The 17,054-nt window shown below is 45.3% G+C and overlaps 1 protein-coding gene across 1 annotated transcript; it reads left to right on the top strand.

Moving 5' to 3' along the window:
* The first annotated feature begins 12,713 nt into the window (after positions 1–12,713).
* Positions 12,714–16,814, top strand: LOC119935155. Its single transcript, XM_038754807.1, has 5 exons — positions 12,714–12,801; positions 13,681–13,903; positions 14,064–14,110; positions 15,229–15,360; positions 16,458–16,814. The coding sequence occupies exons 2-5, from the start codon at positions 13,686–13,688 to the stop codon at positions 16,796–16,798; spliced, it is 738 nt and encodes a 245-aa protein (XP_038610735.1). The 5' UTR covers positions 12,714–12,801; positions 13,681–13,685; the 3' UTR covers positions 16,799–16,814.
* The last annotated feature ends 240 nt before the right edge of the window (positions 16,815–17,054 follow it).

The raw sequence follows: 17,054 nt of genomic DNA, 5'->3' as shown, positions 1-17,054 counted from the left end.
GCTTTGTGACCTTGGACAAGCCACTTAACTTCTCTGTGCCTCAGTTACCTCATCTGTAAAAGGGGATTCATTCATTCATTTATTCAATTGTATTTACTGAGCGCTTACTGTGTGCAGAGCACTGTACTAAGCGCTTGGGAAGTACACGTCGGCAACACACGAAGACGGTTCCTACCCCACAGTGGGCTCACAGTCTAGAAGGGGGAGACAGGCAACAGAACAAAACATGTAGACAGGTGTCAAAATCGTCAGAACAAACAGAACCACAGCTATATCAATCAATCGTATTTATCGAGCACTTACTGTGTGCAGAGCACTGTACTAAGCGCTTGTATGCACATCATTAACAAAATAAATAGAATAGTAAATATGTACAAGTAAAATAGAGTAGCAACTCTACAAATATATACAAGTAATGATGGCATTTATTAAGCGCTTACTATGTGCAAAGCAGTGTTCTAAGCGCTGAGGAGGTTACAATAATAATAAGACTGTGAGCCCCCCGTGGGACAACCTGATCACCTTATAACCTCCCCAGCGCACATAGTAAGCACTTAATAAATGCCATTATCATTATTATTATTATAATTTGGCTAGTCCTGCCCAGTTCTCTAATATCCAACCCCACCCGAGGACCAGATACAGCGGTTGCGGGGGATAGTTACTTCTTGGCCAGTGAGGAGGGGAACTGGCCATCTTCCTGGCAAAGGTTTGGACTCACTGTACTTCTCTGCCAGGCCTCTTATCAGCTCTTGATGATGATGCCATTTGTTAAGCGCTTACTATGCGCAAAGCACTGTTCTAAGCGCTGGGGAGCTTACAAGGTGATCAGGTTGTCTCACAGGGGGCTTACAGTCAATCCCCATTTTACAGATGAGTTCACTGAGGCACAGAGAAGATAAGTGGCTCGCCCAAAGTCACACAGCTGACATTTGGTGGAGCCAGGATTTGAACCCATGACCTCTGACTCCAAAGCCCGGGCTCTTTCCACTGACCTACGCTGCTAGTTCTTTTCCCATGCTCTCTGCCCCAGTTTAAGCCCATTAGCTAGCGTAAATCTCTTTCCTTCATCCTCCAGTGTTCTCAAACAACATTTAAATTCAGTTTGCTGCTTCACCTCTAATTTGAAGACTGGGAGTTTGGCCGGGGGTGGGGGGGTGTCCCACTTTCATGACAGTCTTTTAGACTGTGAGCCCACTGTTGGGTAGGGACTGTCTCTATATGTTGCCAATTTGTACTTCCCAAGCGCTTAGTACAGTGCTCTGCACATAGTAAGCGCTCAATAAATACGATTGATTGATTGATTGACAAGCTGAGTGCGCCCCCTGCTGCTCGGTAGCCGTTCCAGCACCCCAATCAGTCAATCAATCCGATTTATTGAGCGCTTCCTGTGTGCGGAGCACTGTACTAAGCGCTTGGGAAGTACAAGTTGGCAACACATAGAGACGGTCCCTACCTGACAGTGGGCTCACAGTCTGGAAGACTACCTCCCGGACGCTCTGTTGTCCAAGGACAGAAAAGCCTAAATAATAATAATAATAATAATGGCGTTTATTAAGCGCTTTCTATGTGCAAAGCACTGTTCTAAGTGCTGGGGAGGTACAGGGTGATCAGGTTGCACAGTCTTAATCCCCATTTTACAGATGAGGTAACTGAGGCACGGAGAAGGGAAGTGACTTCATTCAACCGTATTTAATCAATCAATCAATCAATCGTATTTATTGAGCACTTACCGTGTGCACAGCACTGTACTAAGCGCTTGGGAAGTACAAGTTGGCAACATATAGAGACAGTCCCTACCCAACAGTGGGCTCACAGTCTAGAAGGGGGATTTATTGAGCGCTTACTGTGTGCAGAGCACTGTACTAAGCGCTTGGGAAGTACAAGTTGGCAACATATAGAGACGGTCCCTACCCAACAGTGGGCTCACAGTCTCGAAGGGGGATTTATTGAGCGCTTACTGTGTGCAGAGCACTGTACTAAGCGCTTGGGAAGTACAAGTTGGCAACATATAGAGACAGTCCCTACCCAACAGTGGGCCCAAAGTCACACAGCTGACAATTGCTGGAGCCGGGGTTTGAACCCATGACCTCTGATTTCAAAGCCCAGGCTCTTTCCACTGAGCCATGCTGCTAATAATGATGATGGCATTTATTAAGTGCTTACTATGTGCAAAGCACTTTTCTAAGTGCTGGGGAGGTCACAAGGTGATCAGGTTGTCCCACGGGGGGCTCACAGTCTTAATCCCTGTTTTACAGATGAGGTAACTGAGGCCCAGAGAAGTGAAGTGACTTGCCCAAAGTCACACAGCTGACAATTGCTGGAGCCGGGGTTTGAACCCATGACCTCTGACTCCAAAGCCCGTGCTCTTTCCACTGGGCCACACTGCTAATAATGATGATGGCATTTATTAAGCGCTTACTATGTGCAAATCACTGTTCTAAGAGCTGGGGAGGTTACAAGGTGATCAGGTTGTTCCACGTGGGGCTCCCAGTCTTAATCCCCATTTTACAGATGAAGTAACTGAGGCCCAGAGAAGTGAAGTGACTTGCCCAAAGTCACACATCTGACAATTGGCAATGCTGGGTTTTGAACCCATGACCTCTGACACCAAAGCCCGTGCTCTTTCCATTGAGCCATGCTGCTTCTCTAAAGTGGCAACGATATCAGTCATCATCATCATCATCATCATCATCAATCGTATTTATTGAGCGCTTACTGTGTGCAGAGCACTGTACTAAGCGCTTGGGAAGTACAAATTGGCAACATATAGAGACAGTCCCTACCCAACAGTGGGCTCACTGTCTAAAAGGGGGAGACAAAACCATACTAACAAAATAAAATAAATAGAATAGATATGTACAAGTAAAATAAATAGAGTAATAAATATGTACAAGCATATATACATATATACAGTCAAGAATCAATTAATCAGTGGTATTTATCGAGTGCTTACTGTGTGCAGAGCACTGGACCAAACTCTTAGTGGAGTACAACAGAGTTAATAGACATGATAGACCTGATCCCTGCCCTCAAGGAGTTTACAGTCTAGTGGGGTGATTCTTTCTAAATCAGTGAGGCCCAGTGAAATTTAAGGTTTTGACAAGGATCCAGACTTTGATTGCTTAAAGCATTTAGCCGCTGTTACCAGCTCTCATCAGGTTAGAAGATTTGGATGTAATTGAACAGGTTAGTAGTGCGTTAAGGGGAGGGGTGGTGAGTTAACTTTTTTTTGTCTTGCCCCTTTACACTCAGTAGTTCAGTGGCGCCAAAGCTGAACATTCATTCATTCATTCAATCGTATTTATTGAGCGCTTACTATGTACAGAGCACTGTACTAAGCGCTTGGGAAGTACAAATCGGCAACATACAGAGGCGGTCCCAGGCCCAGTGGTGTTTTGCAGCAGAGTAACAGTTTAGACTGTGAGCCCACTGTTGGGTAGGGACTGTCTCTATATGTTGCCAACTTGTACTTCCCAAGCGCTTAGTACAGTGCTCTGCACACAGTAAGCACTCAATAAATACGATTGATGATGATGATAATGATCAGCGTTACATCATTATAAACTGAAGTCAGTCGCTCACTCAATCAATGGTATTTATTGAGTGCTTAGTGTGAACAGAGCACTAAACTACGTGCCTAGGAGAGTCCGGTACAGTAGAGTTGGTAGACGTATTTTTTGTCCACAAGGAACTTACAGTCTACAGGGGAAGACAAACATTAATATAAATAAATTACAGATATGTACATAAGTGCTGAGGGTGGGGTGAATATCAAGTTCCTCACGGACTGGGTGATAGTAGCAAGAACTAAAACGTCAATTCTTGACATCTAAATTACTTCCACGAGAAATTCTAGGGTCTCTGTTAAAATTCAGGCGTCTTTAATAGACATACTTTAAGCTACCACCTCTGTAAACACTACCTAGCTGAGTTTTTTTTTTAACACAAATCTCTCTTTTAATGGATTGAGTAGAGTCTCACCAGCTAAACAGTGCTGTACATTCCTCCAAGGATTCCTGCCATTCCTAATGTGGAGGCCTCGTCAGTGGTTCAATTTAGCAGGAAAAAAAATCAACTGATGATCTTCCTGATTTACAGAATTTCCCATGAGCAATATCTGTGAGTAAACTCATGATAGGCTATCTGTTGGAGCCGTCTCGGGCAAGACAAAATAAATACTGCAGATATTCCACACCTCCAGAATTTCTTAAACAGCGCCATGACAGTGGCACCTCCCACAAGGAGGACAGTTTGTCTCCCTGATTTATCTGGAGACACAATCATTGCAATAAAGAAAAAGTAGGGGCAAAATAATCTCTCTCATCCTACTCCTGCCTATTGGATTTGCCCCTGAAAATGACTCCACTTGAAGATGGGCAAGGAGACACGTTTAGGGTGGGTGGGGAGACTGTGCGGGTCTTTTTCACCTCTCAGTTTACACATGGGGTCACCTCTCCAAACCTCGGATCGGCCCAGCAGCCTGATGGCAGGTTCATTCATTCCATCGTATTTATTAAACACTTATTGTGGGCAGAGCACTGTACTAAGCGCTTGGAATTTTTTCCTCCACCAAAGTTAGTATGTTTTTTGCCAGGATCCTGATCACCTTTAGCGAAGAATTATGAATTAGACAGAAAAAGCAGAAAAGACACTCTGCACACAGGCACGTCTCAAGAAATCCCTCTCAGTGAAGAAACCCAAGAGGAAGAGCCCCCCAACTCTGCCCTTCTTTAGCCACCACACGACCGAAGCTGTTGCGTTGGAATCAGCAAACGGCTCAGTGGAAAAGAGCCCGGGCTTTGGAGTCAGAGGTCATGGATTCAAATCCTGGCCCTATCACTTGTCTACTGTATGACTGTGGGCAAGTCACTTAACTTCTCTGGGCCTCAGTTGCCTCATCTGTAAAACAGAGATTAAGACTGTGAGCCCCCCGTGGACAACCTGATCACCTTGTAACCTCCCCAGCACTTAGAACAGTGCTTTGCACATAGTATGTGCTTAATAAATGCCATCGTTATTATTATTTTATTATTTCCTGCCCATAAAGAGTTTACAATCTGATATGCCTAAAAGTCTGTGCTCATAAATTTAGGAGAAAAAGGCTCTTTATTTTCTGGTTTTTTAAATTTTGTTTATGTTAATGCAATTGGTCCTTTACTTTGCTCATTCAAAATCTACAGACAAACTTCCCCATTCATTCATCTATTCATTCAATAAGTTCAATAGTATTTATTAAGCACCTACTGTGTGCATAGCACTGTACTAAGTGCTGAGGAAAAATACACAGGTGAGAATTAGATAATGATCCTGGTCTCGAGGACCTTCCAATCTAAGAATAAGCGGGACTGACAGCGGACACATAAGGAAATATGAAATAATAAAAGCAGAAACAGCATGGCCTAATGGATAGAGCGTGGGCCTGGGACTCAGGAGGACCTGAGTTCTAATCCCAGCTCTGCCACTTGACTGCTGTGGGACCTTGGGCAAGTCACTTAACTGCTCTGTGCCCCAGTTACCTCATCTGTAAAATGGGGATTAAAACTGTGAGCCTCATGAGGGACAGGGACTGTGTCCAACCTGATTATCTTGTATCTACCCCAGCACTTATGATAAGCAGGGAATGTGTCTGTTATATTGTTGTGCTGTAGTCTCCCAACCGCTTAGTGTAATCACTCAATAAGGGAAAGGGAGTAGGGAAAATTAGGGACTAGTTTGGGAAGGACTCTTGAAGGAGATGTGATTTTTAATAGGGCTTTGAAGATGGGGAGAGTGGTGGTCTATCAATCAATCAATGGTATTTATTGAAGGCTTACTATGTGTAGCGTGGCTCAGTGGAAAGAGCACAGGCTTTGGAGTCAGAGGTCAGGGGTTCAAACCCCGGCTCCGCCAATTGCCAGCTCTGCGACTTTGGGCAAGTCACTTCACTTCTCTGGGCCTCAGTTACCTCATCCGTAAAATGGGGATTAAGACTGTGAGTCCCCCGTGGGACAACCTCATCACCTTGTAACCTCCCCAGCGCTTAGAACAGTGCTTTGCACATAGTAAGCGCTTAATAAATGTCATTATCTTCTAGACTGTGAGCCCGTTGTTGGGTAGGGACCGTCTCTACATGTTGCCGACTTGTACTTCCCAAGCGCTTAGTACAGTGCTCTGCACACAGTAAGCGCTCAATAAATACGATGGAATGAATGAATAAATAAATATGATTGATTACAGTATCTGACACATAGCAAGCACTTAACAAATGGCATAAATGGCACTTAGGGGAAGCAGCGTGGCTCCGTGGAAAGAGCCCGGGCTTTGGTGTCAGAATTCATGGGTTCAAATCCCAGCTCCGCCAATTGTCAGCTGTGTGACTTTGGGCAAGTTACTTAACTTCTCTGTGCCTCAGTTACCTCATCTGTAAAATAGGGATTAAGACTGTGAGCCCCCTGTGGGACAACCTGGTCACCTTGTAACCTCCCCAGTGCTTAGAACAGTGCTTTGCACATAGTAAGCGCTTAATAAATGCCATTATTATTATTATAAAAACATAACCAAGACCAGGAAAATGATAACTACATCAAGAGCAATAGCACAGCAGCCAAAGGAGTTAAATTCACTCTCTTTTCCACTTAGGTAGGGCTGTTCAGAGGCCAATGATCACAACAGTCATAACAGCCACAACCTTCTCAACTTTCTAAAGTTTGGGGTGGGAGGGGTGTCTCACACTGTCACTTTACCTTCACCCTGGAGCAAGGGCTGATGAGAGCCCTGATGGCTCGGAGACTGGTTAATCTCTCTGCTGGATGGCAGACACCTGTCTACTTGTTTTGTTGTCTGTCTCCCCCTTCTAGACTGGGAGCCCATTTTTGAGTAGGGACCTTCTCTAGATGCTGCCGATTTGAACCTCCCAAGCGCTTAGTACAGTGCTCCACACACAGTAAGCGCTCAATAAATGTTTGAATGAATGAAGATTTGATTTCAAAAGAGACCCATCTACCAACAAGCAAAGTACTGAAAAGGTGAAAGTGAATTAACTTTCAGGTCTTTTTCGCTTTCTTCACTATCTGCTCAGTGTTTTGCACAGAATAAGTGCTCAATAAATGATAACCATTTCTGACAGCTGCTCCAGAACAATTACAAAAAGCATCATTTCAGAACACATTAAAATGTGTTTTACCAGCTGACTTTGCCCTTTCGCTTTTTGTTAGAAGATGACCAGGCTTCCAATCACTTTGGGCAAAAAAAAGGGAGGACAGGAAAAGAGAGACGGGGGAAAGGAATAAAGGGAAAGAAGAAAAGGGAAAAGGGAGGTAGGAGAGGTGATCATCCTCACAAACAACATCCATCCTAGCCCTCTGGCCTCACCCAGGGAAAACTACATTGGCTACGGTTCATGGTCCAGGACAGGCCAATTCCATTAGGTGTGTTGCTGCTGTTTCTACCTGAATGGCAACAATGATGGCCAGTGGCCCTAAATTAACTAGCCCAGCCCAAGGCTGCTGGAAAGGCATAATTCTAGCTGTACCAGAGCCTCCCATGACGGGCTCTAGTATGGTCCAGTCCACAACAGTGATTGATGACTGCTGTTTCCTACAAGGAAGAGGAGATGGAGGAGGCTAGTAAACCTCCTCCTTCCCTTCCTTCCTGCTACTGTGCTGCCCCCATGATTGGAAGTCCCCTCCTGTCACCCAGGGAAAAGTTTGACTCTAACGGCTCCTGCCTTTGGCCATTCAGGTAGCAAAATGGAACTGCCAAGAGCAAGACTGCCTCATAATAATAATAATAATGACGGTATTTGTTAAACGCTTACTATGTGTCAAGCACTCTTCTAAGGTCTGGGGAGGTTACGAGGTGATCTCTAGACTGTGAGCCCACTGTTGGGTAGGGACCATCTTTATATGTTGCCAACTTGTACTTCCCAAGCGCTTAGTACAGTGCTCTGCACACAGTAAGCGCTCAATAAATATGATTGAATGAATGAATGAAAGCTCTGGGGGTGGAGGGGATACAAGGTGATCACGGTTGTCCCACGTGGGGCTCTCAGTCTTAATCCCCATTTTACAGATGAGAGAACTGAGGCACAGAGAAGTTAAGTGACTTGCCTCATGTAAGATGGGCTACCTGATTGCGTGTGTGTGTGTGTACACGTACGCTGCTACCCTCAGGGTTTCTGCCTCAAAACCTTCAATTGGCTAGGAAGTAGTAACCAGGTTGGCCTGATAAATGAGGTTATGGGTTAGGAATTTGGGAAAGGTCTTAGGGCCTAAAGCTCTGAATATGGACATCTGCCTACATTCAGTGACTACTACTGTGTCTCCCCCTTCTAGACTGTGAGCCCACTGTTGGGTAGGGACTGTCTCTATATGTTGCCAACTTGTACTTCCCAAGCACTTAGTACAGTGCTCTGCACACAGTAAGTGCTCAATAAATATGATTGATTGATTACAAGTGGGTTCCCATTTGGGCTATTTGGAATTCTCTGGAAGGGAACGACTGGTGATTGTTACGGTCATGAGTGGATCGGAGCAAGGCCAGCGGCCTATCTCAGAAACCACTCGTACCACAGACCATGCTGTGTGCTTTAGCTCCACATCCACATTGGCTGCCGCAGAAGAAGGTACTCACTGCAGTCTCCTTCCACCGAGGTCCCCTTGAATATGCGGGCGGCTCTTCTCCTTTCCCTCTGGGGTTCATTGGCTGTTCAGTATAGAACAGCTGAACAGAACACCAGGCCAAAATAACCCAAAAGAAAATAACAAACACATGAGTTCAAACCATCACTTCACAACAGGCAGGCCATAGAGGATGACAGGGCCCAGATGGAGGCCAGGTATGTGTTTCTAGTTCTTAACTAACGCAATGATGCCTTTTAATCATTCCTCCTTATTTCGTGGGCATCATACCCTCCACTCCCTGAGACGCTCATCCCAGGATATCAGTCTACACAACGCTAGGCCTGGAATTAATTTTGAGAAGTTATCTAGTCTGTCTTCCAAACAACTGAGCACAAACTGTCTCTGGCAAATGAGAATCTTGGTTTAAAGCTGTCCAGATGTGGAGCTGTCGGATGACCTGTGTATCGAGGATTATCTTTGTTTTGTTGGCTTATCTCTCGTTCCCGGGAAGGGGAGGCCTGATCGACCAGTCCCACAACTCCTAAGGAGCATAGAGTGGGAGAAGTTGGACTGCGGCCAGTGTCCCATATTCTCAAAACTAAAATTCGGCCACCTTACCAGAGAAGGGGATCCGCAACTCCTTTAAGTCACCTCTTCCCACTGCAACCCACTTCCCAGCTCTGTCCTCTAGTCATAAAAATTGTGGTATTTGTTAAGCACTACTATGTGTCAAGCACTGTTCTAAGAACTGGGAAAGATACGAGAAAATCAGGTCAGACACAAGCCCTGTGTCGTGAAGGGCTCACACTCTTAGTGGGAGGGAGAACAAATACTAAATTCCCATTTTACAGATGAGGTAACTGAGGCACATAGAAGTTAAGTGACTTGCCCAAGGTCACGCAGAAGGCACATGGATTAAAACCCAGGTCCTTTGATGCCCAGGCCTATGCTTTTTCCACTAGGCCATACTGTAACCAAGGTTATTTTTCAAGCCCCATGCTTCAACTTGTGAACACAGAGCCATCCTGTGGCTTCCTATAGTCTCCAGGCCAAATATGAATAGTTGCCCCTTCCAATAGCTATCTCGCTCTTCCAGACTGTTCCCCTTCTCCAGTCCTAAAACAGGTCTCAACAACTTGTCTCCTTTCTGCCCTTTACATTTTTTATGGTCTTTGTTAAGTGCTTACTATGTGCCAGGCACCGCACTAAGTGCTGGGGTGGATACAAGCTAAACAGGTTAGACACAGTCCATTTCCTACACGGGGCTCACAATCTTAGGGTCAGGACCATCATATCAGGGATCCCTTGGAAGCTAATATATTACCAAGAGTCAGCCATGGCCTGTCACTTTTGAGCCAATGTCCTCTGACGTGGGGCTAGACTGTAAACTCCCTCTAGTCTGTAAACTCATTGTGGGCACCAACTCTGTTGTATTGTATTATCCCAAGCACTTAGTACAGTTCTCTGCACAGGGTAAGAGCTCAATAATACTATTGATGATGATGATGGAGCCTGAGAGAAAAAAAAGCACATTTCTGACCTATCTACACTGCTCACTCCCCACCACTCATGCTTGTTTCCTTCCTTATTGGGTCACTTCAGGGCAATCCCAGAACAGCCACGGTGGCAAAGCTAAAAGAGAAAGGGGAACAATCACAAGGACTGTGAATGCCAGTCCTTCCTCCCCTTAACCCATCTTCCTCTCTGACCAGTAATACAATAATAAATAACAGATGCCTGCCAGAAACATTTGAAGCTTATTAATAATAATAATAATTATGGCATTAATGGGATCAGATCACAGGAGTGGGGATCCCATTAACTGCTTTTAAGTTCTCTGAAGAAAGTGGCTCTATAACACAATGAACTGAAATGTCTACATTCTTTTTAAGGCATTTGGTAGGCACTGACTACAGGCCAGGCATTCTAATAAGTGCTGGCGTAGATACAAGCTAATCAGGTTAGACACAGTCCCTGTCTCAATTGGGGCTCACAGTTTTAATCTCCATTTACAGATGAGGTAACTGAGCATAGAAAAGCTAAGTGACTTGCCCAAGGTCACATAGCAGACAAGTGGCAGAGAGTCAGAATTAGAAACCGGGTCCTTCGGGCTCCCAGGCCCACGCTCTATTCACTAGGCCATGTTGCTTTTCAACTCTCGACACCATCCTCTCTGCCCTCTCTGCCCTCCCTCTGCCCATCTGCCAAGCTAGCTCTCTTCCTCCCTTCAAGGCCCTACTGAGAGCTCACCTCCTCCAGGAGGCCTTCCCAGACTGAGCCCCTTCCTTCCTCTCCCCCTCGTCCCCCTCTCCATCCCCCCATCTTACCTCCTTCCCTTCCCCACAGCACCTGTATATATGTATATATGTTTGTACATATTTATTACTCTGTGTATTTATTTATTTATTTTACTTGTACATATCTGTTCTATTTATTTTATTTTGTTAGTATGTTTGGTTTTGTTCTCTGTCTCTCCCTTTTAGACTGTGAGCCCACTGTTGGGTAGGGACTGTCTCTATATGTTGCCAATTTGTACTTCCCAAGCGCTTAGTACAGTGCTCTGCACACAGTAAGTGCTCAATAAGTACGATTGATGATGATGATGATGATCCTCTCCAAGGAATTTAACCCCCTTGTTCCTCTGTCCCTCCGCTGATCTACCGCTAACCTACAATCCTGGATTGTCTCCACCAAACAGCTCTGAAATCCACCCTTTCCTCTCCAGCCAAACTGTTAGCCATGCTGATCCAAGCACTCATCGTATCCTGTCTCGATCTCCCTTCTTCCTGTCTCTCCCCACTGCAGTCCTTACTTCACTCAGTCACCCTGATCATTTTTCTAAAAAACCATTCAGTTCACAACTCCCTACTCCTCAAAAACCTCCAGGGCTTAACCAATCACCTCTACACCTTACCGTGGGCTTTAAGGAACTCCCTCAGCTCCTATCTTGCCTTGCTGAAGTCTTACTACAAGCCAGCCTGAACACTTCACTCCTCTAATGCCAAACTAGTTACAGTACTTTGATTTCATCTACCTCGTTGCCAACCCTTGCCTACATACTCCCTCTAGCCAAAACCCCCTCTCCCTCTTCATATATGACTTAGATCCTAAGCTCCTTGTGGGCAGGGAATATATCTACCAACTCTCTTACATTGTACTCTTTCAAGCATTTAGAACAGTGTCCTGCATTCATTCATTCATTCAATCGTATTTATTGAGCGCTTACTTTGTGCAGAGCACTGTACTAAGCGCTTGGGAAGTACAAGTCGGCAACATATAGAGACGGTTCCTACCCAACAATGGGCTCACAGTCTAGAAGATAATGACATTTATTAAGCGCTTACTACGTGCAAAGCACTGTTCTAAAGCGCTGGGGAGGTTACAAGGTGATGAGATTGTCCCACGGGGGGCTCACAGTCTTAATCCCCATTTTACGGATGAGGTAACTGAGGCCCAGAGAAGTGAAGTGACTTGCCCAAAGTCGCAAAGCTGACAATTGGCGGAGCCGGGGTTTGAACCCATGACCTCTGACTCCAAAGCCTGTGCTCTTTCTACTGAGCCATGCTGCACATAGTAAGCATTCAATAAATTCCATTGATTTATTGATAGACCACCACTCTCCCCACCTTCAGAGCCCAACTAAAAATCATATCTACTTCAAGAGTCCTTCCCAAACAAGTCCCTAATTTTCCCTACTCCCTTTCCCTTCTGCATCATCTATGCACTTGGATGTGTATCCTTTAAGCACTTGATATTCACCCCACCCTCAGCATTTACATACATATCCACAGATTATTTTAATGTCTCCCACTATTAACTATAAGCTCCTGTGGGCAGGGAACATAACTACCATCTCTTTTGTATTATGCTCTTCTACGGCAGTACTCTGAATGAGATACGTGCTCAATGAAGACTACTGATTGATTGACAGCTCAGATTGCCCAAGGCTGAACCTGTGAAATTGTCTATCAACTATGCTTATCTGAAGGAGAATTAGGTAAAGCACTCAGCTGCTGCAGAAAGGGCCTCACCTGGCTGAGATTTCTCATTAGGCCAGCAAACAAGAGCATAAATTGACCAGGAAGGAAAGTCTCTGGTATCTTTTAGTTAGCTCTCTTGTCTTCTCCCCCTGAGGGGCTAGGTTTTTATATTTTCTTTCCCCTTGTCAGTCTTTTTAGATCTTCCCTGCTGTGGCAAGGTAGTATGTGGTTCTTATGCTGTTTGATAGAGTGGGGGTTATTCTTGGGTTGTGGCTGTTGGATTTTCTGGTTTAAGGGAGACTTTGCTTGGCACTTTATTTCTTGACTTCCACTTTAGAAGGTGGTCTACATCTAACTGGGAATGATAGTTTTGTCTTGTATTCATGCTCTCACATAGGGTCTTGAGTGAAAGATGAGTTTTGGCCTGAAGATCAATTGATGTAGTTTCCATTGACTAAGAGAGTCCTCTATTGGGACTACAGTTCATAGAATAGGAACTAGTGGTTAAATGTAGCTACTGATAAAATAGTTATGTTCTATCTGACTAAAGATTTTGCCCCTTTCTTCAGAAGACTTCTCTACGTGTAACTTGCCAAGCAGCTTCTCCTCTCCTATCCCCAAAATCATCTTAAATTGAGCTGCCTGTTTTGGGACCTCTGTATCCTGATGAAGGAATTGGGATGGAACTTCTTCTCCAGATCCAAGGGAAGGAAAGAATCAAGAGGGAGAAAACATACTAGTTTAAAACTAAGGTCCTATACTAAGGGGGTTAGGCTGAAGCTATCTGTTGGCTCTTCCTTCTAACACATACTTTCTGGGTTCCTCATCAAAACTGAGTTTGTAGGTAATCAAGATGTACAACCACTTAGATAAAATCTATCTCTTACTTGGGGGTTTCTGGTACCCCACCCTCACTTCCAAAAAGTTGGGTTAAAAACTGCTTTCCTCTGTACTTCCATCATCTTAGTTAGGAGATCAATGAGGAGAGAAGAGCTGGGAATAGAAAGGGGTCTGGCCAAGAGGCAACACAATCCCTTTGACTCTCTTTTGACATGAGGAAGCTAAGTGGCTCCCTTACCTCATGTCTTCCCTTTCAGATCCAATGCACCCGTTGCTGCGGAGCCGCTGCCGTTGGCAGTGGGAACATGCCCCTGCTCGCCGCCCCCCACCCCTGGCTCACCATCTGCTAAAGGACCCTGCTGCTCAAGCTTCTTATGAGCCCCCTCCTAACTGTGGGCCCAATGGGCCCGTGGGGCAGTCAGTCTGTCCACCGCCCCCCACATCTAATTTGGGAAGAGGGGAGGCAAAGGTGGAGAAGGGGTAAGTCTCTAATACACTACTTGCCTGAAATACTCAATACCACCTGCATGGGCATGACTGTCCCTCAAGAATAAACTCTGCTAATTGTGGAGGCTTGTCTATGGAAATCAGAGGATCTGCATGTGTATTCTTTTCCCTCATTCTCTTTCCTCTTCTCTAGATCCAAAGATCCTCCACCATCTGGATCTGCCACCCAGATTCCTCCAGGTAAGTTCTAGAGCAAACTAGAAATATGGCCACTTGCAAAAAGGCCAGAAGGTCTAGGGGGACTACTAAGGATGGCTAAAGTAATGAAGCAATTATGATGTGCTGAGAGCATTAAACAATCCTCCATTTACCAAGACCTCAAAAACCCATCGCTGTCCCTCCATTCTCCTTCTTAAGAAGTGTGTCCGGACCCACCTGGGGGTCCCAGACTCTCTCTCCTGTCTTGACACGAAGTATATCCTTTCAGCTATGTTCAGTTCCTTTGCTTTACTATTCCTCCACCCTCACCCCCAACCTACAGGCCTGGACTGCTCCCTCAAATCATGCACAGCTGAGTTGAAACTTTGACTACACAGGTGAGGTAAACATCAAATGGCAAAGGAACTACACACTCCCCAACTACTCCAGACCTCTAAAATAACAAAACCTCCAGTGCTTCCTCCATTTTTAACCCTTGAACCTCAACAACTTCTTGGCCAAATATAAGCCTTTGTCTATGACTCTAATAGCCTCCTGCCTGCAAATCTATACTTTTTTGCACTCTCCCACCTGCTCTGAATAACCCCATTATTTTGTTTTAAATACTTCCTCCAACTCCTCATCCACCGAAAATGCCTTTTCCTTCATGTCTTCAAACATTCTCAAATTTTTTTTATAATATAATAATGATGGCATTTATTAAGCACTTACTATGTGCAAAGCACTGTTCTAAGTGCTGGAGAGGTTACAAGGTGATCAGGTTGTCCCACAGTGGGCTCAGTCTTAATCCCCATTTTACAGATGAGGTAACTGAGGCCCAGAGATGTGAAGTGAGTTGCCCAAAGTCACACAGCTGACAATTGGAGGTGCTAGGATTTGAACCCATGACCTCTGACTCCAAAGCCCATGTCCTTTCCACTGAGCCATGCTGCTTCTTTTTACCTACTAGAAATTTCACCTAGCTCCCTGACAGCCCTTATGCCCTCTCCTTCTGGTGCCTAACAGTTATCTATGATCAAATACTATTAAATGGGAATAAACTATCACTGTTTGAGCTTCTTCAGCTGCATACCTGAAGTTTCTAGATCTCTATCTCCACCCCTGATTTTCTTTTTTTTTTTTTCCTCCTTCAAACCCAGACTCATTTCAGGCCTTCCAGGAAGAGGTGCTGAACTTCCTAAAAGAAGTGATGAGACTGCTGAATCTGCCTTCCACCACTCCAGTAACAAACCCATTCCTAGAAGGTGGGGTTGCCTTGGCTGCCATACCAGGTAATTCTGAGCCATTGTACCAATCATAATTCTGTAGTGCAATGCATGCAGAAGCACCATACTAAGCACCTGGAAGGGGACAATGTAACACTGTTGGCAGTGGGCATATTCATGGTTGTCACCAGAAAGCTGCCTCAGACCTCAAGACAGAATCTGGCACCTTGAATCCCATGCCACTCCTTCCCCTGATCTGGCCTGACACAGGTCAGAGGGCTGAATTATAGCAAGACAAAACACAACTACTAGGCAGGCTTTCACCTTGCCCTTGAGCTGCCACTACCTTCATCACCCTTTCTCCAGCTGGCCCTGCCCTATCATACAGAAATCACTAGGATTTCACTAGCACCCAGGAACACAGGTCAGCTCACCATTCCCAAAGCTCTTGCCAGTCTGGCTTACCCATTCTCTAGCATTCCCAATTTTTGCCATACACAACAGATGAAAGCCTTACTGAGCATAGAGCACTCCATCATATGAGCCCTACTGAGAGCTCACCTCCTCCAGGAGGCCTTCCCAGCCCTACCTCCTTCCCCTCCCCACAGCACTTGTATATATGTTTGTACGGATTTATTACTCTATTTTACTTGTACATATTTACTACTCTATTTTATTTTGTTAATATGTTTTGTTGTCTGTCTCCCCCTTTTAGACTGTGAGCCTGCTGTTGGGTAGGGACCGTCTCTATATGTTGCCAACTTGTACTTCCCAAGCGCTTAGTACAGTGCTCTGCACACAGTAAGTGCTCAATAAATGATTGAATGAATGAATCATATGAATGATGACCTCTCATCCTCCAAGAGGCCTTCCCTATCTAAGCTCTCACTTTTCTCTTTCCCTCCTGTTGCACCCTTGCTCTTAAATACACAGCTGTAACTTATGCCTCTCTCCCCCTCTAAACTGTGAGTTCCTTATGAGCAGGGAAGATGCCCATCAACTCCTATGCTGTGCTCTGCACAGAGTAATAACTTAATAAATGAATAACTTGAGTAGTGTCCTGGGTAACTAGGACAGACTGCAAGCCACACTGCAGGACCAAATACTTGACAGCAGGAAGAAGGGGAATCTTGGCTTAACTCAATCACTCTCTTCCTTCACAGATGATGAGGAAAAGCTGCTTCAAAGCCTGTCTGAGGTCTCCTCCCAGGAGACAGTGAGTGGCATACCCAAGGCCCTGAAGCTTTCGCTTGCCCGCCTCTTTGCTGCAGTCGCCGTGTGTCGCCAGGCCCTGAAGGCCTCTAGCCAGAAGATCCTCACCGTCAAGGCAGCAGACACGCACACCTGGTATTACATGTTCCAAGTGGAAAACCAGTGCAACCTCTGGGCCCGTGAGGCATTCCTGCAGCTGACCGGCGTCCCTCTGGAGGATGTGCATGGCTTCTACGAGCTGATCTTCACTGCCGTGCTAGAGCAGTGGAGAGCCATGCTGGGGCTGCAGTAGGCCTCACGGCTGAGGGGGCCTCACTCTGCCTGTTCTCCAACAGGCCTGTTCCCCTCCAGCTGGCAGGGGGCATATCTGTGAGATGAGCTACCCATGTGTTTTTATGGCTTTTAACTGAATCTAGAAAGTTTTGTACCTTTTTAAACTTTTGAAATAAAGTTGGCCTCTTAAGATATTAAGTGTCTTTGATTATGTCTCTTCCCCAGCCCCTTAATCAAGAATCACCTTGTCTTCCTCTTTGCCAGGCACAGGACTC

The sequence above is a fragment of the Tachyglossus aculeatus genome, chromosome 11, assembly GCF_015852505.1.
Source record: "Tachyglossus aculeatus isolate mTacAcu1 chromosome 11, mTacAcu1.pri, whole genome shotgun sequence".
Taxonomy (NCBI): domain Eukaryota; kingdom Metazoa; phylum Chordata; class Mammalia; order Monotremata; family Tachyglossidae; genus Tachyglossus; species Tachyglossus aculeatus.
The sequence above is the reverse complement of the archived record's forward strand: the minus strand, read 5'-3'. Positions and strand labels throughout refer to the sequence as shown.

Excerpts from the sequence above, each read along its gene's own strand:
- LOC119935155 (XM_038754807.1), top strand. The coding sequence starts at position 13,686 with ATGCACCCGTTGCTGCGGAGCCGCTGCCGTTGGCAGTGGGAACATGCC. Across the intron at positions 14,111-15,228 it reads TGCCACCCAGATTCCTCCAG|ACTCATTTCAGGCCTTCCAG; the intron begins GTAAGTTCTAGA and ends CTTCAAACCCAG. Across the intron at positions 15,361-16,457 it reads TGCCTTGGCTGCCATACCAG|ATGATGAGGAAAAGCTGCTT; the intron begins GTAATTCTGAGC and ends CTTCCTTCACAG.